Here is a 13,179-nt window from a genome sequence, read left to right as displayed (position 1 = left end):
ATCATAATGATGAGGGATCAACTTACACTGTTTTTTGGTGACACTGGATTACACCCTACACTTTCAAAGTCCAAATAGTCCATCCAAACCGTTCAACATGATGAATATATTAAAATGTGCTTGCAGATCAAATTTTACATTTTTTTGTGAATTTTTTTTACTATTTATTAAGATGGGTACAAAAATTCAATTATCTGAAAACAATGATTTTGTAAAATATTTAATAAATTGTAAAAAAAATCTAAAAAAATCTAAAATTTGATAAGCAAACACATTTAAATATATCCATCATATTGAACGATTTGGATCGACTATTTGAACTTTAAAAATTTTAAAAATATTAAATATAATTGGGTGTCACCAAAAAGGATATAAGTGGATCCTTCTATCTATTATAATATATGGATACATATACATGTAGAGATATATATCAAGAGTAACCAACTTTTATATGATTAATTTTACATTAGTCACACGCACCTGACAAGTAAAATGCAAATTGTTTTCCGGTGCTTGATGGATATCGAAAAAAGCAAATTAATATCTCTAAAGAAAGGACCAACATAGTCAATATGATTTTGAAAACACTTTGTTTGTGCTAAAAAAAAGGAAAAAATAAATATAAAAGAGTAGGTTTGTTGAAATTATGCTAAGACATATGATTTCATGTATACAAGGCAATAATTTAATATAATGCAAGAAAAAAAAATAAAAGAAGAACGCCCTGACTGAATTAATTGTAAAATCTAAAGAAATAGAGATATAACACTTAGATATAATCAGGCTTCATAATATACATTTTGAAAGCTAGATGATAATAAAATAATATAGAGCACATATTTTATTATTCAAAATAATATCGAACCAATAAAGTCATGTAAGTATGGACAAAATAGAATCTAAAAACTGTAAGATAAGTGAAAGTTTCCAATGTTGATTATTCATTACTAGTATTGTGTCTGTGCTTTGTAACGAAAATATATTATAAGAATATAAGATTGAATAGAATATGAAGAGACCTTTTTGTTTGACATTTACACAAAATTAAGGAAAAAATATATTTAAAGAAAAATAAAAGACAAATGACAAAAAAAGAAATTCAAATAATAATAAAAGAAACAACAACAAATGAAAAAAAAGGTTCAAATATAACATGAAAAAAAATCTTGAAGTATTATTACGATTTAATATCTAATTTTTTTCCACAAGCAAGACAGTTTAATTAAACAATTTTGAGGAGAAATGATCTGTAAAAAAATAAAATCGAGAAAAATATGATTAAATGATTAAAATAAGAATTTTTTTCTACATATATATTCTTGATGGAAATTATTTTAACAATGAAAATTTTTCTACATATAATTTCTCTATACAAAAGTTATAAATATTATTCATTTTATCTCCAAATCAGAAAGATATGATTGTTTCTATCAACACAAAATCTGTTATTTATCTATTCATAAAAATATAGTAGTCCTAAACAAAATTCGGAAAGATGAGATTGGTTCTATTTTTATTGTCGAAACTATAAAGGAGGAGAATAAGGAAATAATTTAATTGCAAGAATCAGAGACAGGTGTAAGGAGAAGAAGGAAACAGATCGCTAGGGATTCATTTAATTTTAATTGTGACAAACCATATAGTAGTCTGTATAACGAGTATGTTTTTTTAAACTAAATTTCAATTTTTACACATAAAATAGATGTATTTAATCAAAAGAAGACAAATTATGTAATTGGAGGGCTGATATTCAATTCGAAAATTCATCTTTTAATCTCAGCTGTTTACGGATCAAAACAACTACGTGCATAATATAAGAACAGAGATAAAATAATTTATTATACAATATCAAGCGCGACATACAGATAAAATTTATGTAAGTTTTTATTGTTAGAATTTATATTTATTCTTAATTAATTTATGTACAAGTAAAAACTAAAAATAGAAACTCTAGAAAAACAACTAAATAACAACCCAACTAAATGAAACAATAAAAGTAATAGCTGGCCCAACAGACCTAATCGACGGCCCAAAAACATAACTGTTTCCCCAGCAGCCTGTTTATAACCACCTGGCAGACTGATCTTCTTAGTAGTTACTTGCTCAAGCGGTCAAGCCATTTCATCGCTATCCCAAATCTCTCTTCCAAGTTCCGATCATAAATCGTATCCACAAAAATAAGTATAAGAATCAAATCGGAAGATTCATTCAGGTCGCACACAAACTGGAAGGGAAATCGGCGTAACTTGGACGGTGAGTCTCTTCCGATTCAATCGCTCTTTCGCCCAAAACATGTCCCATTAATTGGCCAGACCTCTAGTTCAGTCTGACTGAGAGGTGGAAAATTTGTAGTTTTTTTTTTTTTTTGGTGAAAATTGTCTGAATATTGGGGAATAATGATGCTGTTTGTATTAATCAGAGATTAGGCGAAAATGGCTCGTTTGATAGTCCCATGCCAAGGTTCAAGCTTCGTAAAGAGCGGGGTTTTAGGCATTTTCTCTTCCTTTCATGTGATTATCTCGACCCGGTTATAAGATCAGTCAAAATTTTGTAGATCAATAAGTTTACATTGTTGCAATCCTTTTGTTGAAGTTTTATGAAATTAAGCTTACACTAGTTTTTAATAAGAGAAAAGCTGAATAGGGTCACTTCATATCAATTATTCATTTTAAAATTCAAATCCCAAATGTGATACCAATCTAATACCCTGGAATTTCTTCAAATTTTTATCTATTTGACAATTTGGATAAAATTTTCTGTAAGCATGTGTGAGACAGCATTTCACAAAAAAAAACAAAAAAAATCATATCTGAGACGGAACACTTTTTTTAGGAATCCAATATATAATGATAAACAAATCCACTTTGAAGTTGACTTATTCGCTCGGTCAGTGTATGGTTTTTATTTTTGTGAGCTCATTGTTTTGGTTTAAACAATGTTTTTAACTACTGTGTCTTAGTCTTGGAAAAGTATTTATTGGGGACCTTTTTTCCTGACTATGATTAGTGATTGTGACTCCGGAATACAAATTTCTTGTTTGATTTCATTCTCACAAATACAAATTTCTGGATTGATTTCATCTTCTCATTTGTGTTTGTATGATAAATCTAAGTAGATCTGCACTTTAAAATAAAAATAAATAACTGAAGACAGGGAGCTTGCAGTAAATTTATGTCCCATATTTTTGACAAGTAAATGTTTATTTTTATTATTTCAGTTTAGGGAAACAAGTCAAAGCTTCACATTTCGTGCTGCAACGAAAAAAGTTTCTGCAAACTACAGTTCTACCAAGTCATTAAAAGTAAAAAAGGAGGTACAATTGCTTTTAGCCAATAAACTCACCCTGTCCCAACTCTTTTTTCCAGGACTCATATGTGTATTCCTCGTTTTTTCTTCTAGGATTCTTACTGGAGCAGATCTCTTCCCATTTACTATTCCCCAGTGAGTTAAACACTGAAATTCTGCTTTAAATTCTGATATTAAGACTTGGTTCTAAGCCCCTAGACTTCAAATTGTGTTATCCACTTAGCTTATATTGAGCTATCCTCCTCAGTGTTAGACTGAAATTTAATTGCTTCGGTGGACAATCCTCATGCCTCAGAAGAATCTTCTTTGAAAAAGAAATTCAATGTAACTCTAAAAAAATTATTAGACTTTTACATATTTTGACCTTGGATATATTTATGCCCATATCTTAGATCTTTAGGTTAGGTGGTAGGAAGTTGATCTGTTCAGTTGCAACTGAACCAGTACCGGCACAATCAGAAGAGCCTGAAATGGATGCCCCAAAGGAAGTCTTCTTGAAGGATTACAAGAAGCCCGATTATTTATTTGAATCGGTACATATGAATATTGTGATTTTACTTTGAAAAATATCCAAACTCATATTTCTGGGTCACCTTATTATTGTTGTCAATTAATTTATGTCATGTAACTAACATCAGGTTGACCTAAAGTTTCAACTCGGTGAAGACAAGACTATAGTCACTTCGAGCATTGCTGTTTACCCCCGTGAGGAAGGTCAGCTGGCATCAAATCCCAAAAAAATGAAATAGAAGTAACAATTAAGAAAAAAAATTAAAATAAGTACTTTTAGTTTTCTTGTTACATATGAAGCTTGAGGCTTGTAATTTCTTAACTGTTGAGTATAGACTTATATGGTTATAAGGGAATCATTCGGGCCTGATTTCACTAGGTTACAGTTTATGTTTCTTTTATTTTATTTCATTCTTTGATGATTAGCTGGTTTTTTTTTTGTTTCGAGCAATGTTTAATTGTTGATCTTAATGATGAATTTATCCTAAAGTATAGAAATAAGTACATGGTGATAAGTTCTGGTGTACCAACTAGTAGGAACCTGTAGCATGCTGATCTTTCTTTTACCGTCAGTATGGGTTGGTATAATAGTTGGTATATATTATAAGCTCAATCAACAGCACAATCCAAGTATTTCCTTAAGAGTTGATATTGGCCTTTCTTTATTTTTCTAATACCCATTTGATAGTAATGAATACATCAGATATTATCAGATTGTTTAATGTTTGCTTGTATATTGTTATCTTACTCGTCAAATAGGCATCTCTGCTCCTCTGGTTCTCCATGGACGTGATCTGAAGCTAGTATCCATCAAAATTGATGGCAAGGATCTCAAGGTGGTATTTATTTCCCTTGTTTTAATATTATTGCTGGTTTTAGATTTAGGGTCTATTTGTGGTTTAAAATAGCAAACATGTATATTGCACTTCACATGATTTAGTTGTAACAGCCTTCTATTATTTTGAGTTATTTATTTGATAACACTGCATTGCTCTGTTTCTAGAGTGACAATTATAAGCAGGACTTACGCCACCTTACTCTACTCACTCCACCAGCTGGAGCATTTAAGCTGGACATCATTACAGAGATAGACCCTGTTCACAACACATCTTTGGAGGTATATTAGGCTCTAAATGTTATACCCTTTACTGCTCAATAAAAATATTCAATTGTTTATTTTCTTTTGTATAAATTATAGGGTTTGTACAAGTCCTCTGGAGTTTTCTGCACCCAATGTGAGGCTGAAGGTTTCCGGAAGATTACATTCTATCAGGCAAGTTACTATCAACAGTATAACTTATATGTATCTATATTGTTTATATTTTGTCCAGACCCTGTTGTTTGATTTGGAGTTTTTATGCAGGACCGCCCTGATGTAATGGCAAAATACACGTGCCGGATTGAAGCTAACAAAGAGAAGTATCCTGTACTCCTATCTAATGGAAACCTCATAGAGCAAGGAGACCTCGAGGTGAAATAAATTGATATTATTATTAATCTTGTCATCATTCATTTTTATTTGATTCATCATTGAAGCCAGCACATTGCCCTTCATTGTTGTTATCATCACTGTAGTTAATTTTATTGATGTTTTATCTGTATTTATACTAAAAAGAATTTGAAGCCTCTAAGAAATGCCAGTAGGAAACCAAGGATAATGTCTTAAGAAAAAAGGAAGACAGGAGTTGAAATAGTTCGATGAAATAAAACAAAATGCACAACGTGGAAACTTTAAGCAAAAGAAATAAATTATCTTTATCAGCTGATACATACGGATGCAGATAATGTTATAATAACTAACAATGATGAATATATTGAAATTTCTGTTTGTTTATCTTTTGATATACTTGTTATTATTAAAAATTAATAATGCATGCAAATTCGTAATCAATTTTGTAATTTTTTTTTATTATTCTAACTTGCATATTTGTTAGTAGTATCCGTTCTGAATCTGCATTCATCAATTATCCATTCTGCATCAGTATCCATTTAGGTGCAGATTTGGTTTTGAATTTTGACATCCACCTAATATTCATATCCATTCAATGAAACACAGATACAGATGTAGTTCTAGCACTATCCATTCCATATCCACTCCATTTACAGTCCCAGTCCCCGTCTTATTTCATTTGTAAGAAGAAAACAGAAGTCAAGTAAATTGAAATATAAAAGATTTACACAATCATTGTACAAATGAACAAAATTGAAATAAAAGCAAACCTCGAATTTAGAATCTTCATACATATTAACTCTAGTAATGCTCCTTATTTGATAAGTTCTGATTGTAGGATGGTATGCACTATGCATTATGGGAGGATCCTTACAAGAAGCCGAGCTACCTGTTTGCACTAGTAGCGGGTCAATTGGAAAGCAGAGATGATTCCTTTGTGACCTGTTCCGGCCGCAAAGTTGCCCTTAGAATCTACACACCTGCCCAGGATGTGCCAAAAACTGCCCATGCTATGTACTCTCTCAAAGCTGCAATGAAATGGGATGAAGAAGTCAGTTTTCTCTCTTTCTCCTTGGGAGCATCTAAGAATGTCATACTACCTCTGTAAAACAGGAAAAATGATGCATATGCCCACAACATACATATAATCTTCCTTTACTAATTTATGACTCACTTCTCCTTATCTTCAAAAGATTCTCTTATTACTAATGACCCATTTTTTTCCTATAAACTTGTTGTGGATCTTGTGGTAGTTCCCATGCTTTAATTGGGTATATAGGATATTTCTTGTTTTATTGAGATAATGCATGACCCTTTGTTTGGTAGTTCCCATACTTTATTTGGGCATATAGGATATTTCTTGCTTTCAGATTATATTGTTCATTATTCCTTTCCAATCATATTGGAATATTTTCTTCCAAATTAGTGATGTTTTATGATCCAGGTTTTCGGGCTTGAATACGATCTAGATTTGTTCAACATTGTTGCTGTTCCTGACTTCAACATGTAAGAACCACCCTCTGGTTTTTTTTTTTTTTTTTTTTTTTTAAAAAAAAAAAAAACCTGGCAGAGGCTGCCTAGGTGTCTCTCTCTCTCTCTTTCTCAGAAATTAGTTTGAGACAACAATTTTGCTTACTGTTCCTTGGTTGCAGGGGAGCTATGGAAAACAAGAGTCTAAATGTAAGTATTACTATCAATTATAATGTAATTAGCATCACTGCATTTCTGATATATTTGCTGATTGCATTTGAAAGTGCTGACATGAATTAAAATTTACAAAATATTAATAGATTTTTAACTCCAAACTTGTGCTGGCCTCTCCTGAGACGGCTTCAGATGGAGACTACGCAGCAATTTTGGGAGTCATCGGTCATGAGGTACACTTAAACCCTGTTAGCTTTCACACCAGAAATATCTATTAACTTCTAGTTCCTGATTTCTTGTATTGTTTGTACCGCAGTATTTTCATAACTGGACTGGGAACCGGTTAGTACTTTGTGCAAATGCAATTATTTTCATGCTCACTTTATTCAACATTAATAGGGTAACAAATCTGCACTTGCTAACAAGTTTCTTATCTCTTACAGGGTTACATGCCGTGATTGGTTCCAGCTAAGTCTTAAAGAGGGTCTAACTGTCTTTAGGGATCAGGTAATGCTTTATAAAATTGCTTCCTGTTTGACTTTTTAATTCAGAAAGGGTTAAAGTAGGTACAAGCATGCTCAAGTGCAGACAATTAATGATTTATATGATACGGATACTTTGCATTCCATGATTTTTACAATTAGTAAGAAGACAAATGGAATTGTAGATGCTTATAATCCATAAGTTAAGATCACCTGTTGTTCCTGATTTGTTGTTTCATTATAGCCTGATTTGTTGTTTCATTATAGTCTTTTTTTTCAAGTGCTTAAATATGCACCAAATTATGTTTTCTCAGGAATTCTCTTCTGACATGGGTTGCCGCCCTGTTAAGCGCATAGCAGATGTATCCAGACTCCGAAATTTTCAATTCCCTCAGGTTCTATTTCTCTCTCCTGCATTATCAAATAATTTAAGGCTATTTATTTGTTTTTGTTTAATTATGTATATATCTAATTTTTTTTTTCTATAATTGTAGGATGCTGGTCCAATGGCTCATCCAGTTCGTCCCCATTCATACATTAAGGTAACTGTAGTCAACATAATGCCGCATTTAATGTTTCATCCTGTGATCTTTGTACTTATATCTACATACTTCCCATTTCTTTTACAGATGGACAACTTCTACACAGTAACAGTATGATCATGCTGCTCTCTCAACACATTCATTATCTGTTCTTTTTTCTTCTATGAAATATTTAGCATCTATTCTGACTTCTCTTGTTTTTGTTGCAATGCATTCTTTCGTCAATGTTGAAATGATTGATCCTTGCAGGTTTATGAGAAGGTCAGTTCATACTCTATTTATTTTGGTATTTTCCGAAGAACTTGGAATTACTGGTGATATTAATTTCATTCGTTTTAACTGTAGGGAGCTGAGGTTGTTAGAATGTACAAAACCTTGCTTGGAGCCTCAGGTTTCCGTAAGGTACTAATTATATCAAACTGCAACTAAATTATCATTTTTGGATATACTTTTTCACTGTCTGTCTGCTATTATTTTATTTACTGTTCTTTTCTTTCCTGTTCTTGCTTGTCTAGGGGATGGATCTATATTTCCAAAGGCATGATGGACAAGCTGTGACATGTGAAGACTTCTATGCAGCCATGTGTGATGCAAATGGTGCGGACCTGGCTAATTTCTTGCTATGGTATCTCTCTCTTTCTCTCTTAAACCCCCCATCTCTCCCTCCCCCCAACCCCTTTTCCGTGTGTACACGCACTATATAGACCACTCTGCTATTTATTTGACTTTCATATCACCTATTCCTATATTGATCACTTACATCGCTTCGTTTTTCATGTCATCTATTCAACAGGTACTCTCAAGCAGGGACCCCAAGTGTAAAGGTCACCTCCTCGTATAATGCTGAGGCAAAGACTTTCTCATTGAAATTCAGGTCCGTGGCCTAAACTTGTTATTCTACTGCTAATAAGTGGTTAATTAATAGGTAATTTCACGCAAATTAAGTAATTTTTAATCCACTTAACCACTGACTCAAATGTAAAATATTAACTAGTCAGTTAACTACAAAAAAAAATACTTCTTAAAAAAAAGTCATCTGAACTGATCAACTTATATTCAACTTCACTCCTGCAGTCAAGAAGTACCACCAACTCCTGGTCAGGCAGTGAAGGAGCCAATGTTCATCCCAGTTGCTGTGGGCCTTCTGGACTCAACTGGCAAAGACATGCCTCTCTCTTCTCTTAGCAGCAATGGAGTGCTTAAAACCATTTCCTCTGGCGAACCTGTTTACACCACTGTGCTTCATTTTAACAAGGTATGATAACAGTGCTGCTTATTCACTCTTCTCACCCCCTCCTGCTCCCCCACTATTGATTGCAGCATCCGCATTTTGGTTTGTACTGACTTGTACAAATCATATATGAATTGCATATGAATAAAATGCTCACGTGTAGTGGAGGTACGTCATGACCTGACTGTTCTCCTTCGTAAACCCTAGGCATGAAACATCACAAGGGCTAAACATTACATTTTGGCGAACAGCTATAGCTTAAACAAATTTCCATACTCTAGTTGGTTACAACAGAGTTCTGTAGAAACCATTCTTAAAACAAGTTTGAAACTTGCAATTCAAGAAGATTAAGCCCAAATATGCATAAGATAAGATTTACTGTTATTACCATGCAATTGGGTTTTCTTCAAAACATCTCTACTTGGTAGTCACATTTAAGTATCTGAGCATAACAGTGCCCATATGGCTATGGCATTGCAGAAAGAAGAGGAATTTGTGTTTTCTAATATACCGGAGAGGCCGGTTCCTTCCTTATTGAGAGGTTACAGCGCCCCTATTCGCCTTGATTCTGACCTGACCGATGATGACCTCTTTTTCTTGCTTGCACATGACTCTGACGAATTCAACAGGTTTTGCATATCTTATACTCTTATATAACAATGTGTCAACCTACTGCTTTTGTTGCTTTTGAACTTCTGACTGAAGACTTAACATATTCTGTGTTATTATAATTGCAATCATCATTTGTCTTCACAACTAGAGCTTTGGCATAGTGACTTGTGATCAGGCCAATTATGTCTATTTTTACATTTATTTTTGTCAGATGGGAGGCGGGTCAAGTGTTGTCACGCAAGCTCATGCTGAGTCTGGTAGCTGACTTCCAGCAACAGAAACCCTTGGCCCTGAACCCTAGGTTTGTTGAGGGGATTCGAAGTATCCTTTGCAATGTCACCTTGGACAAGGTATTCTATAGTAGTTGTAAAGCTAAGCTCCGTATGTGAAACTTTTCTATAAAGGAAGGCTAAAAGTATTTGATACTGTTCAGGAGTTCATATCAAAGGCAATGACCTTGCCTGGTGAAGGGGAGATAATGGATATGATGCCAGTTGCTGACCCTGATGCAGTGCATGCTGTGCGCACTTTCATCAGAAAGGAACTTGCGGTTCAACTTAAACAAGAGTTACTTGCTGAGGCAAGTTATTTTCTTTTTGAATGCATCATAGTTTTCTTTTATATGATTGTATGTGTGGAAGGTTGCACTTATAATCTTAATTGACTTTGTATGCATGAAATAATTAATAATAATAAAATGAACAATTTTCATTTGATATTTGTTCACAGGTGGCAAACAATAGAATCTCTGGACCCTATGTATTTGATCATGAGAACTTGGCTCGTCGTGCTTTGAAAACTACTGCTCTCGGTTTGTCATTGCTTGTACACCCTGATTTCCTTTCTTGGAACTTGTATAATAAAGGATAGTAATGTTCTCCTTTTGATTTGAAAAATATAGTCTATCTTGCGACGCTGAATGAGCCAGATGTGACTGAGTTGGTAGTAAATGAATACAAGTCTTCATCAAACATGACAGAGCAGTTTGCTGCAATGGCAGCCTTGGCCCAGAATCCAGGTCAAATCTGTGATGAAGTTCTCTCCGATTTCTATAACAAGTGGCAACAGGACTTCCTTGTAAGTTTATTGTTTTGCAAGCTTTTGTTCCATCTTGCAAGCCTTAACTGTATCCTGTTACCCTAGTTATGGAAAGACTATACTGCATGGGTACAGATACCGGTATTGTATCCGATATGATACAGATACAGCAATACACATTTTTTAAAAATCTCTGGATATGATGGGCTTTATATATCTTTCATAAATATTTGGTGTATAATAAAAAATATTACTACAAAAGGTAAAATTTGTAAGCCAAAAGTGTACTAAATAATAAAATACAACTATAGGATTGAAGAAATTTAAAATAGAAATGAAATTAAGGAAACATAGGAGTGGAGTAAAGATTGAAGGTTGAAATATTTATCATGTGATTTGAAGGTCACTTGGGTGATGTTCTGTGGCCAATGATTTCAATGTCATACCATATCAGTTGGTGATATCTTGTCAGAAAATATATTTAAATATTATGTGCTTCAGCTGGCTTATCAGACATTCATTGTAAGTGTATTGTATGAGTGTACATGTATCGTATATGCCTCCGATATGCATACAAGAGGTTGTTAGGCAGATCGTAGTAGCATAGGGGACAAATAAATGCATACAAGAGGTTGTTAGGCAGATCGTAGTAGCATAGGGGACAAATAAATGCAACCTTGGAGTTCTTAATAAATACATATGGAAATAACTATTGGAGCATGTTTACCAGAAGCCTAATGTGATAAACTATAATGTTGCAAGTTTATGACCTCGGATTTCTATTTATTTGTCTTTCTCATCACAACCTTAATAGGTTGTGAACAAATGGTTTGCTCTCCAAGCCATGTCAGACACACCAGGAAATGTCGAGAATGTCAAGAAGTTGTTGAACCACCCTGCTTTTGACATGAGGAATCCAAATAAGGTTTAGTTTGAATTTAGTTATTTATTTTTTCATCTTTAAACCTGACGCTTTTTAGCCAATATAACAGTAGTGTACTTTCCTTGTCTTCAGGTCTACTCACTAATTGGAGGATTTTGTGGGTCCCCTGTGAATTTCCATGCAAAAGACGGGTCAGGATACAAGTTCTTGGGTGAAGTTGTTGTGCAACTTGACAAAATAAACCCTCAGGTTTATTTGCCTTACTGTACATTCCAGTTTTTTCATTCCTTTTTCTTAACCAATGTTCAACTTCCATTGACTTATATAACTTCTTTTATTTTTTATCTTTTGGAAAAATAGGTGGCTTCCCGAATGGTCTCTGCCTTTTCAAGGTGGAAGCGCTTTGATGAGGACCGACAAGCCCTTGCCAAGGTGACATTTACCTTCTATATTCATTTCTCTTTTATATTCATTTCTTTCTCAAGTATTCCAGCAAGAAATGAACAGCTAAGTTTGTCAAGGGATATCATCTTTTCATACAAAGGAAAGAGTAAAAGAAATATGTGGACTAGTTGAATATTTGAATCCAAACCTATGAAAAATGGACAATTTTTGTTGTAACTTTTTGGTTGCATTTTAATCAATAGAAAATGCATGGTTTTACAGAAAAGAAACCAGTGGGGTCACATGTTGTCAGTTGTGAATTCTCCCAGTGCAGTAATTTAGGCTATCATCTGAAACAGTACATTTGCTTTGCAGGCCCAGCTGGAGATGATAGTGTCAGCTAACGGGCTTTCTGAGAATGTTTATGAGATAGCTTCCAAAAGCTTGGCTGCTTAAAAGTTAGTTTCCTTGCTGAGGAATTTGTGCTTGCCCATTGGAAATGAGAGAAGTGATTATCTGGCACTGCTGATATATGCTCCAAGAAATGTAATTTATTTCCCTGTCTTGGGCTCTAAACCGAGTAAACACTAGTGAAATGTGAACCATAGCTTTACAAATATGGAGGTTACGGACAATGTGTCATCTAGAATGTATCTGCTTTGTTTAAATTTGCGGTTTATCTCATTGTCTTGTTGGTTAAGTTATTACTGATGTCTGTTGTGGAATTTTCTCTTCACATAGAATCCAGTAGACTTTTGTTGCTAAATTAGTTGTTACAATGGTTTTCATGCTCCTTGGACTGATGCGACAGGCTTGAAAATGACCATTGATATCACAAAGTGATGGGTACTTGAGTGATTGGATATAATGGTAAGCTAATGCTGTTGAACAGATGGACAGACAGTATATCCTTTAAAATTTATACAAGTAGCATGTTATCTGTCCAATGTATTTATTTTTCATGTGATATATATATTTTGATAGTTTTGCATAAAATTTAAATGACATGGATAAAGTAAATTGTTATATTGGAGCATTAAGATACAAAATTATAATAATACATGTGTGTTTAGAATTTAGTCATGAATTATTTTGGC

At 33.6% G+C, this 13,179-nt stretch overlaps 1 protein-coding gene across 1 annotated transcript; it reads left to right on the top strand.

The window, feature by feature from the left end:
- The first annotated feature begins 2,072 nt into the window (after window positions 1-2,072).
- Window positions 2,073-12,848, top strand: LOC144543648 (Peptidase M1 family protein). Its single transcript, XM_078291986.1, has 33 exons — window positions 2,073-2,253; window positions 2,420-2,510; window positions 3,218-3,313; window positions 3,400-3,441; window positions 3,699-3,839; window positions 3,945-4,020; window positions 4,576-4,652; window positions 4,820-4,933; window positions 5,015-5,089; window positions 5,180-5,287; window positions 6,105-6,317; window positions 6,711-6,772; window positions 6,919-6,946; window positions 7,057-7,143; window positions 7,227-7,252; window positions 7,354-7,417; window positions 7,707-7,787; window positions 7,887-7,934; window positions 8,022-8,045; window positions 8,184-8,195; window positions 8,280-8,336; window positions 8,450-8,559; window positions 8,728-8,808; window positions 9,009-9,189; window positions 9,646-9,794; window positions 9,989-10,127; window positions 10,211-10,357; window positions 10,507-10,588; window positions 10,679-10,854; window positions 11,630-11,740; window positions 11,831-11,947; window positions 12,059-12,130; window positions 12,458-12,848. The coding sequence occupies exons 2-33, from the start codon at window positions 2,433-2,435 to the stop codon at window positions 12,536-12,538; spliced, it is 2,955 nt and encodes a 984-aa protein (XP_078148112.1). The 5' UTR covers window positions 2,073-2,253; window positions 2,420-2,432; the 3' UTR covers window positions 12,539-12,848.
- Window positions 12,849-13,179: the final 331 nt, after the last annotated feature.

Source organism: Carex rostrata, chromosome 25 (genome assembly GCF_964058835.1).
Source record: "Carex rostrata chromosome 25, lpCarRost1.2, whole genome shotgun sequence".
In the NCBI taxonomy this organism is placed as follows: Eukaryota; Viridiplantae; Streptophyta; class Magnoliopsida; order Poales; family Cyperaceae; genus Carex; species Carex rostrata.
The sequence above is the reverse complement of the archived record's forward strand: the minus strand, read 5'-3'. Positions and strand labels throughout refer to the sequence as shown.

Excerpts from the sequence above, each read along its gene's own strand:
- LOC144543648 (XM_078291986.1), top strand. The coding sequence starts at position 2,433 with ATGGCTCGTTTGATAGTCCCATGCCAAGGTTCAAGCTTCGTAAAGAGC. Across the intron at positions 10,589-10,678 it reads TTTGAAAACTACTGCTCTCG|TCTATCTTGCGACGCTGAAT; the intron begins GTTTGTCATTGC and ends TGAAAAATATAG. Across the intron at positions 12,131-12,457 it reads ACCGACAAGCCCTTGCCAAG|GCCCAGCTGGAGATGATAGT; the intron begins GTGACATTTACC and ends TTTGCTTTGCAG.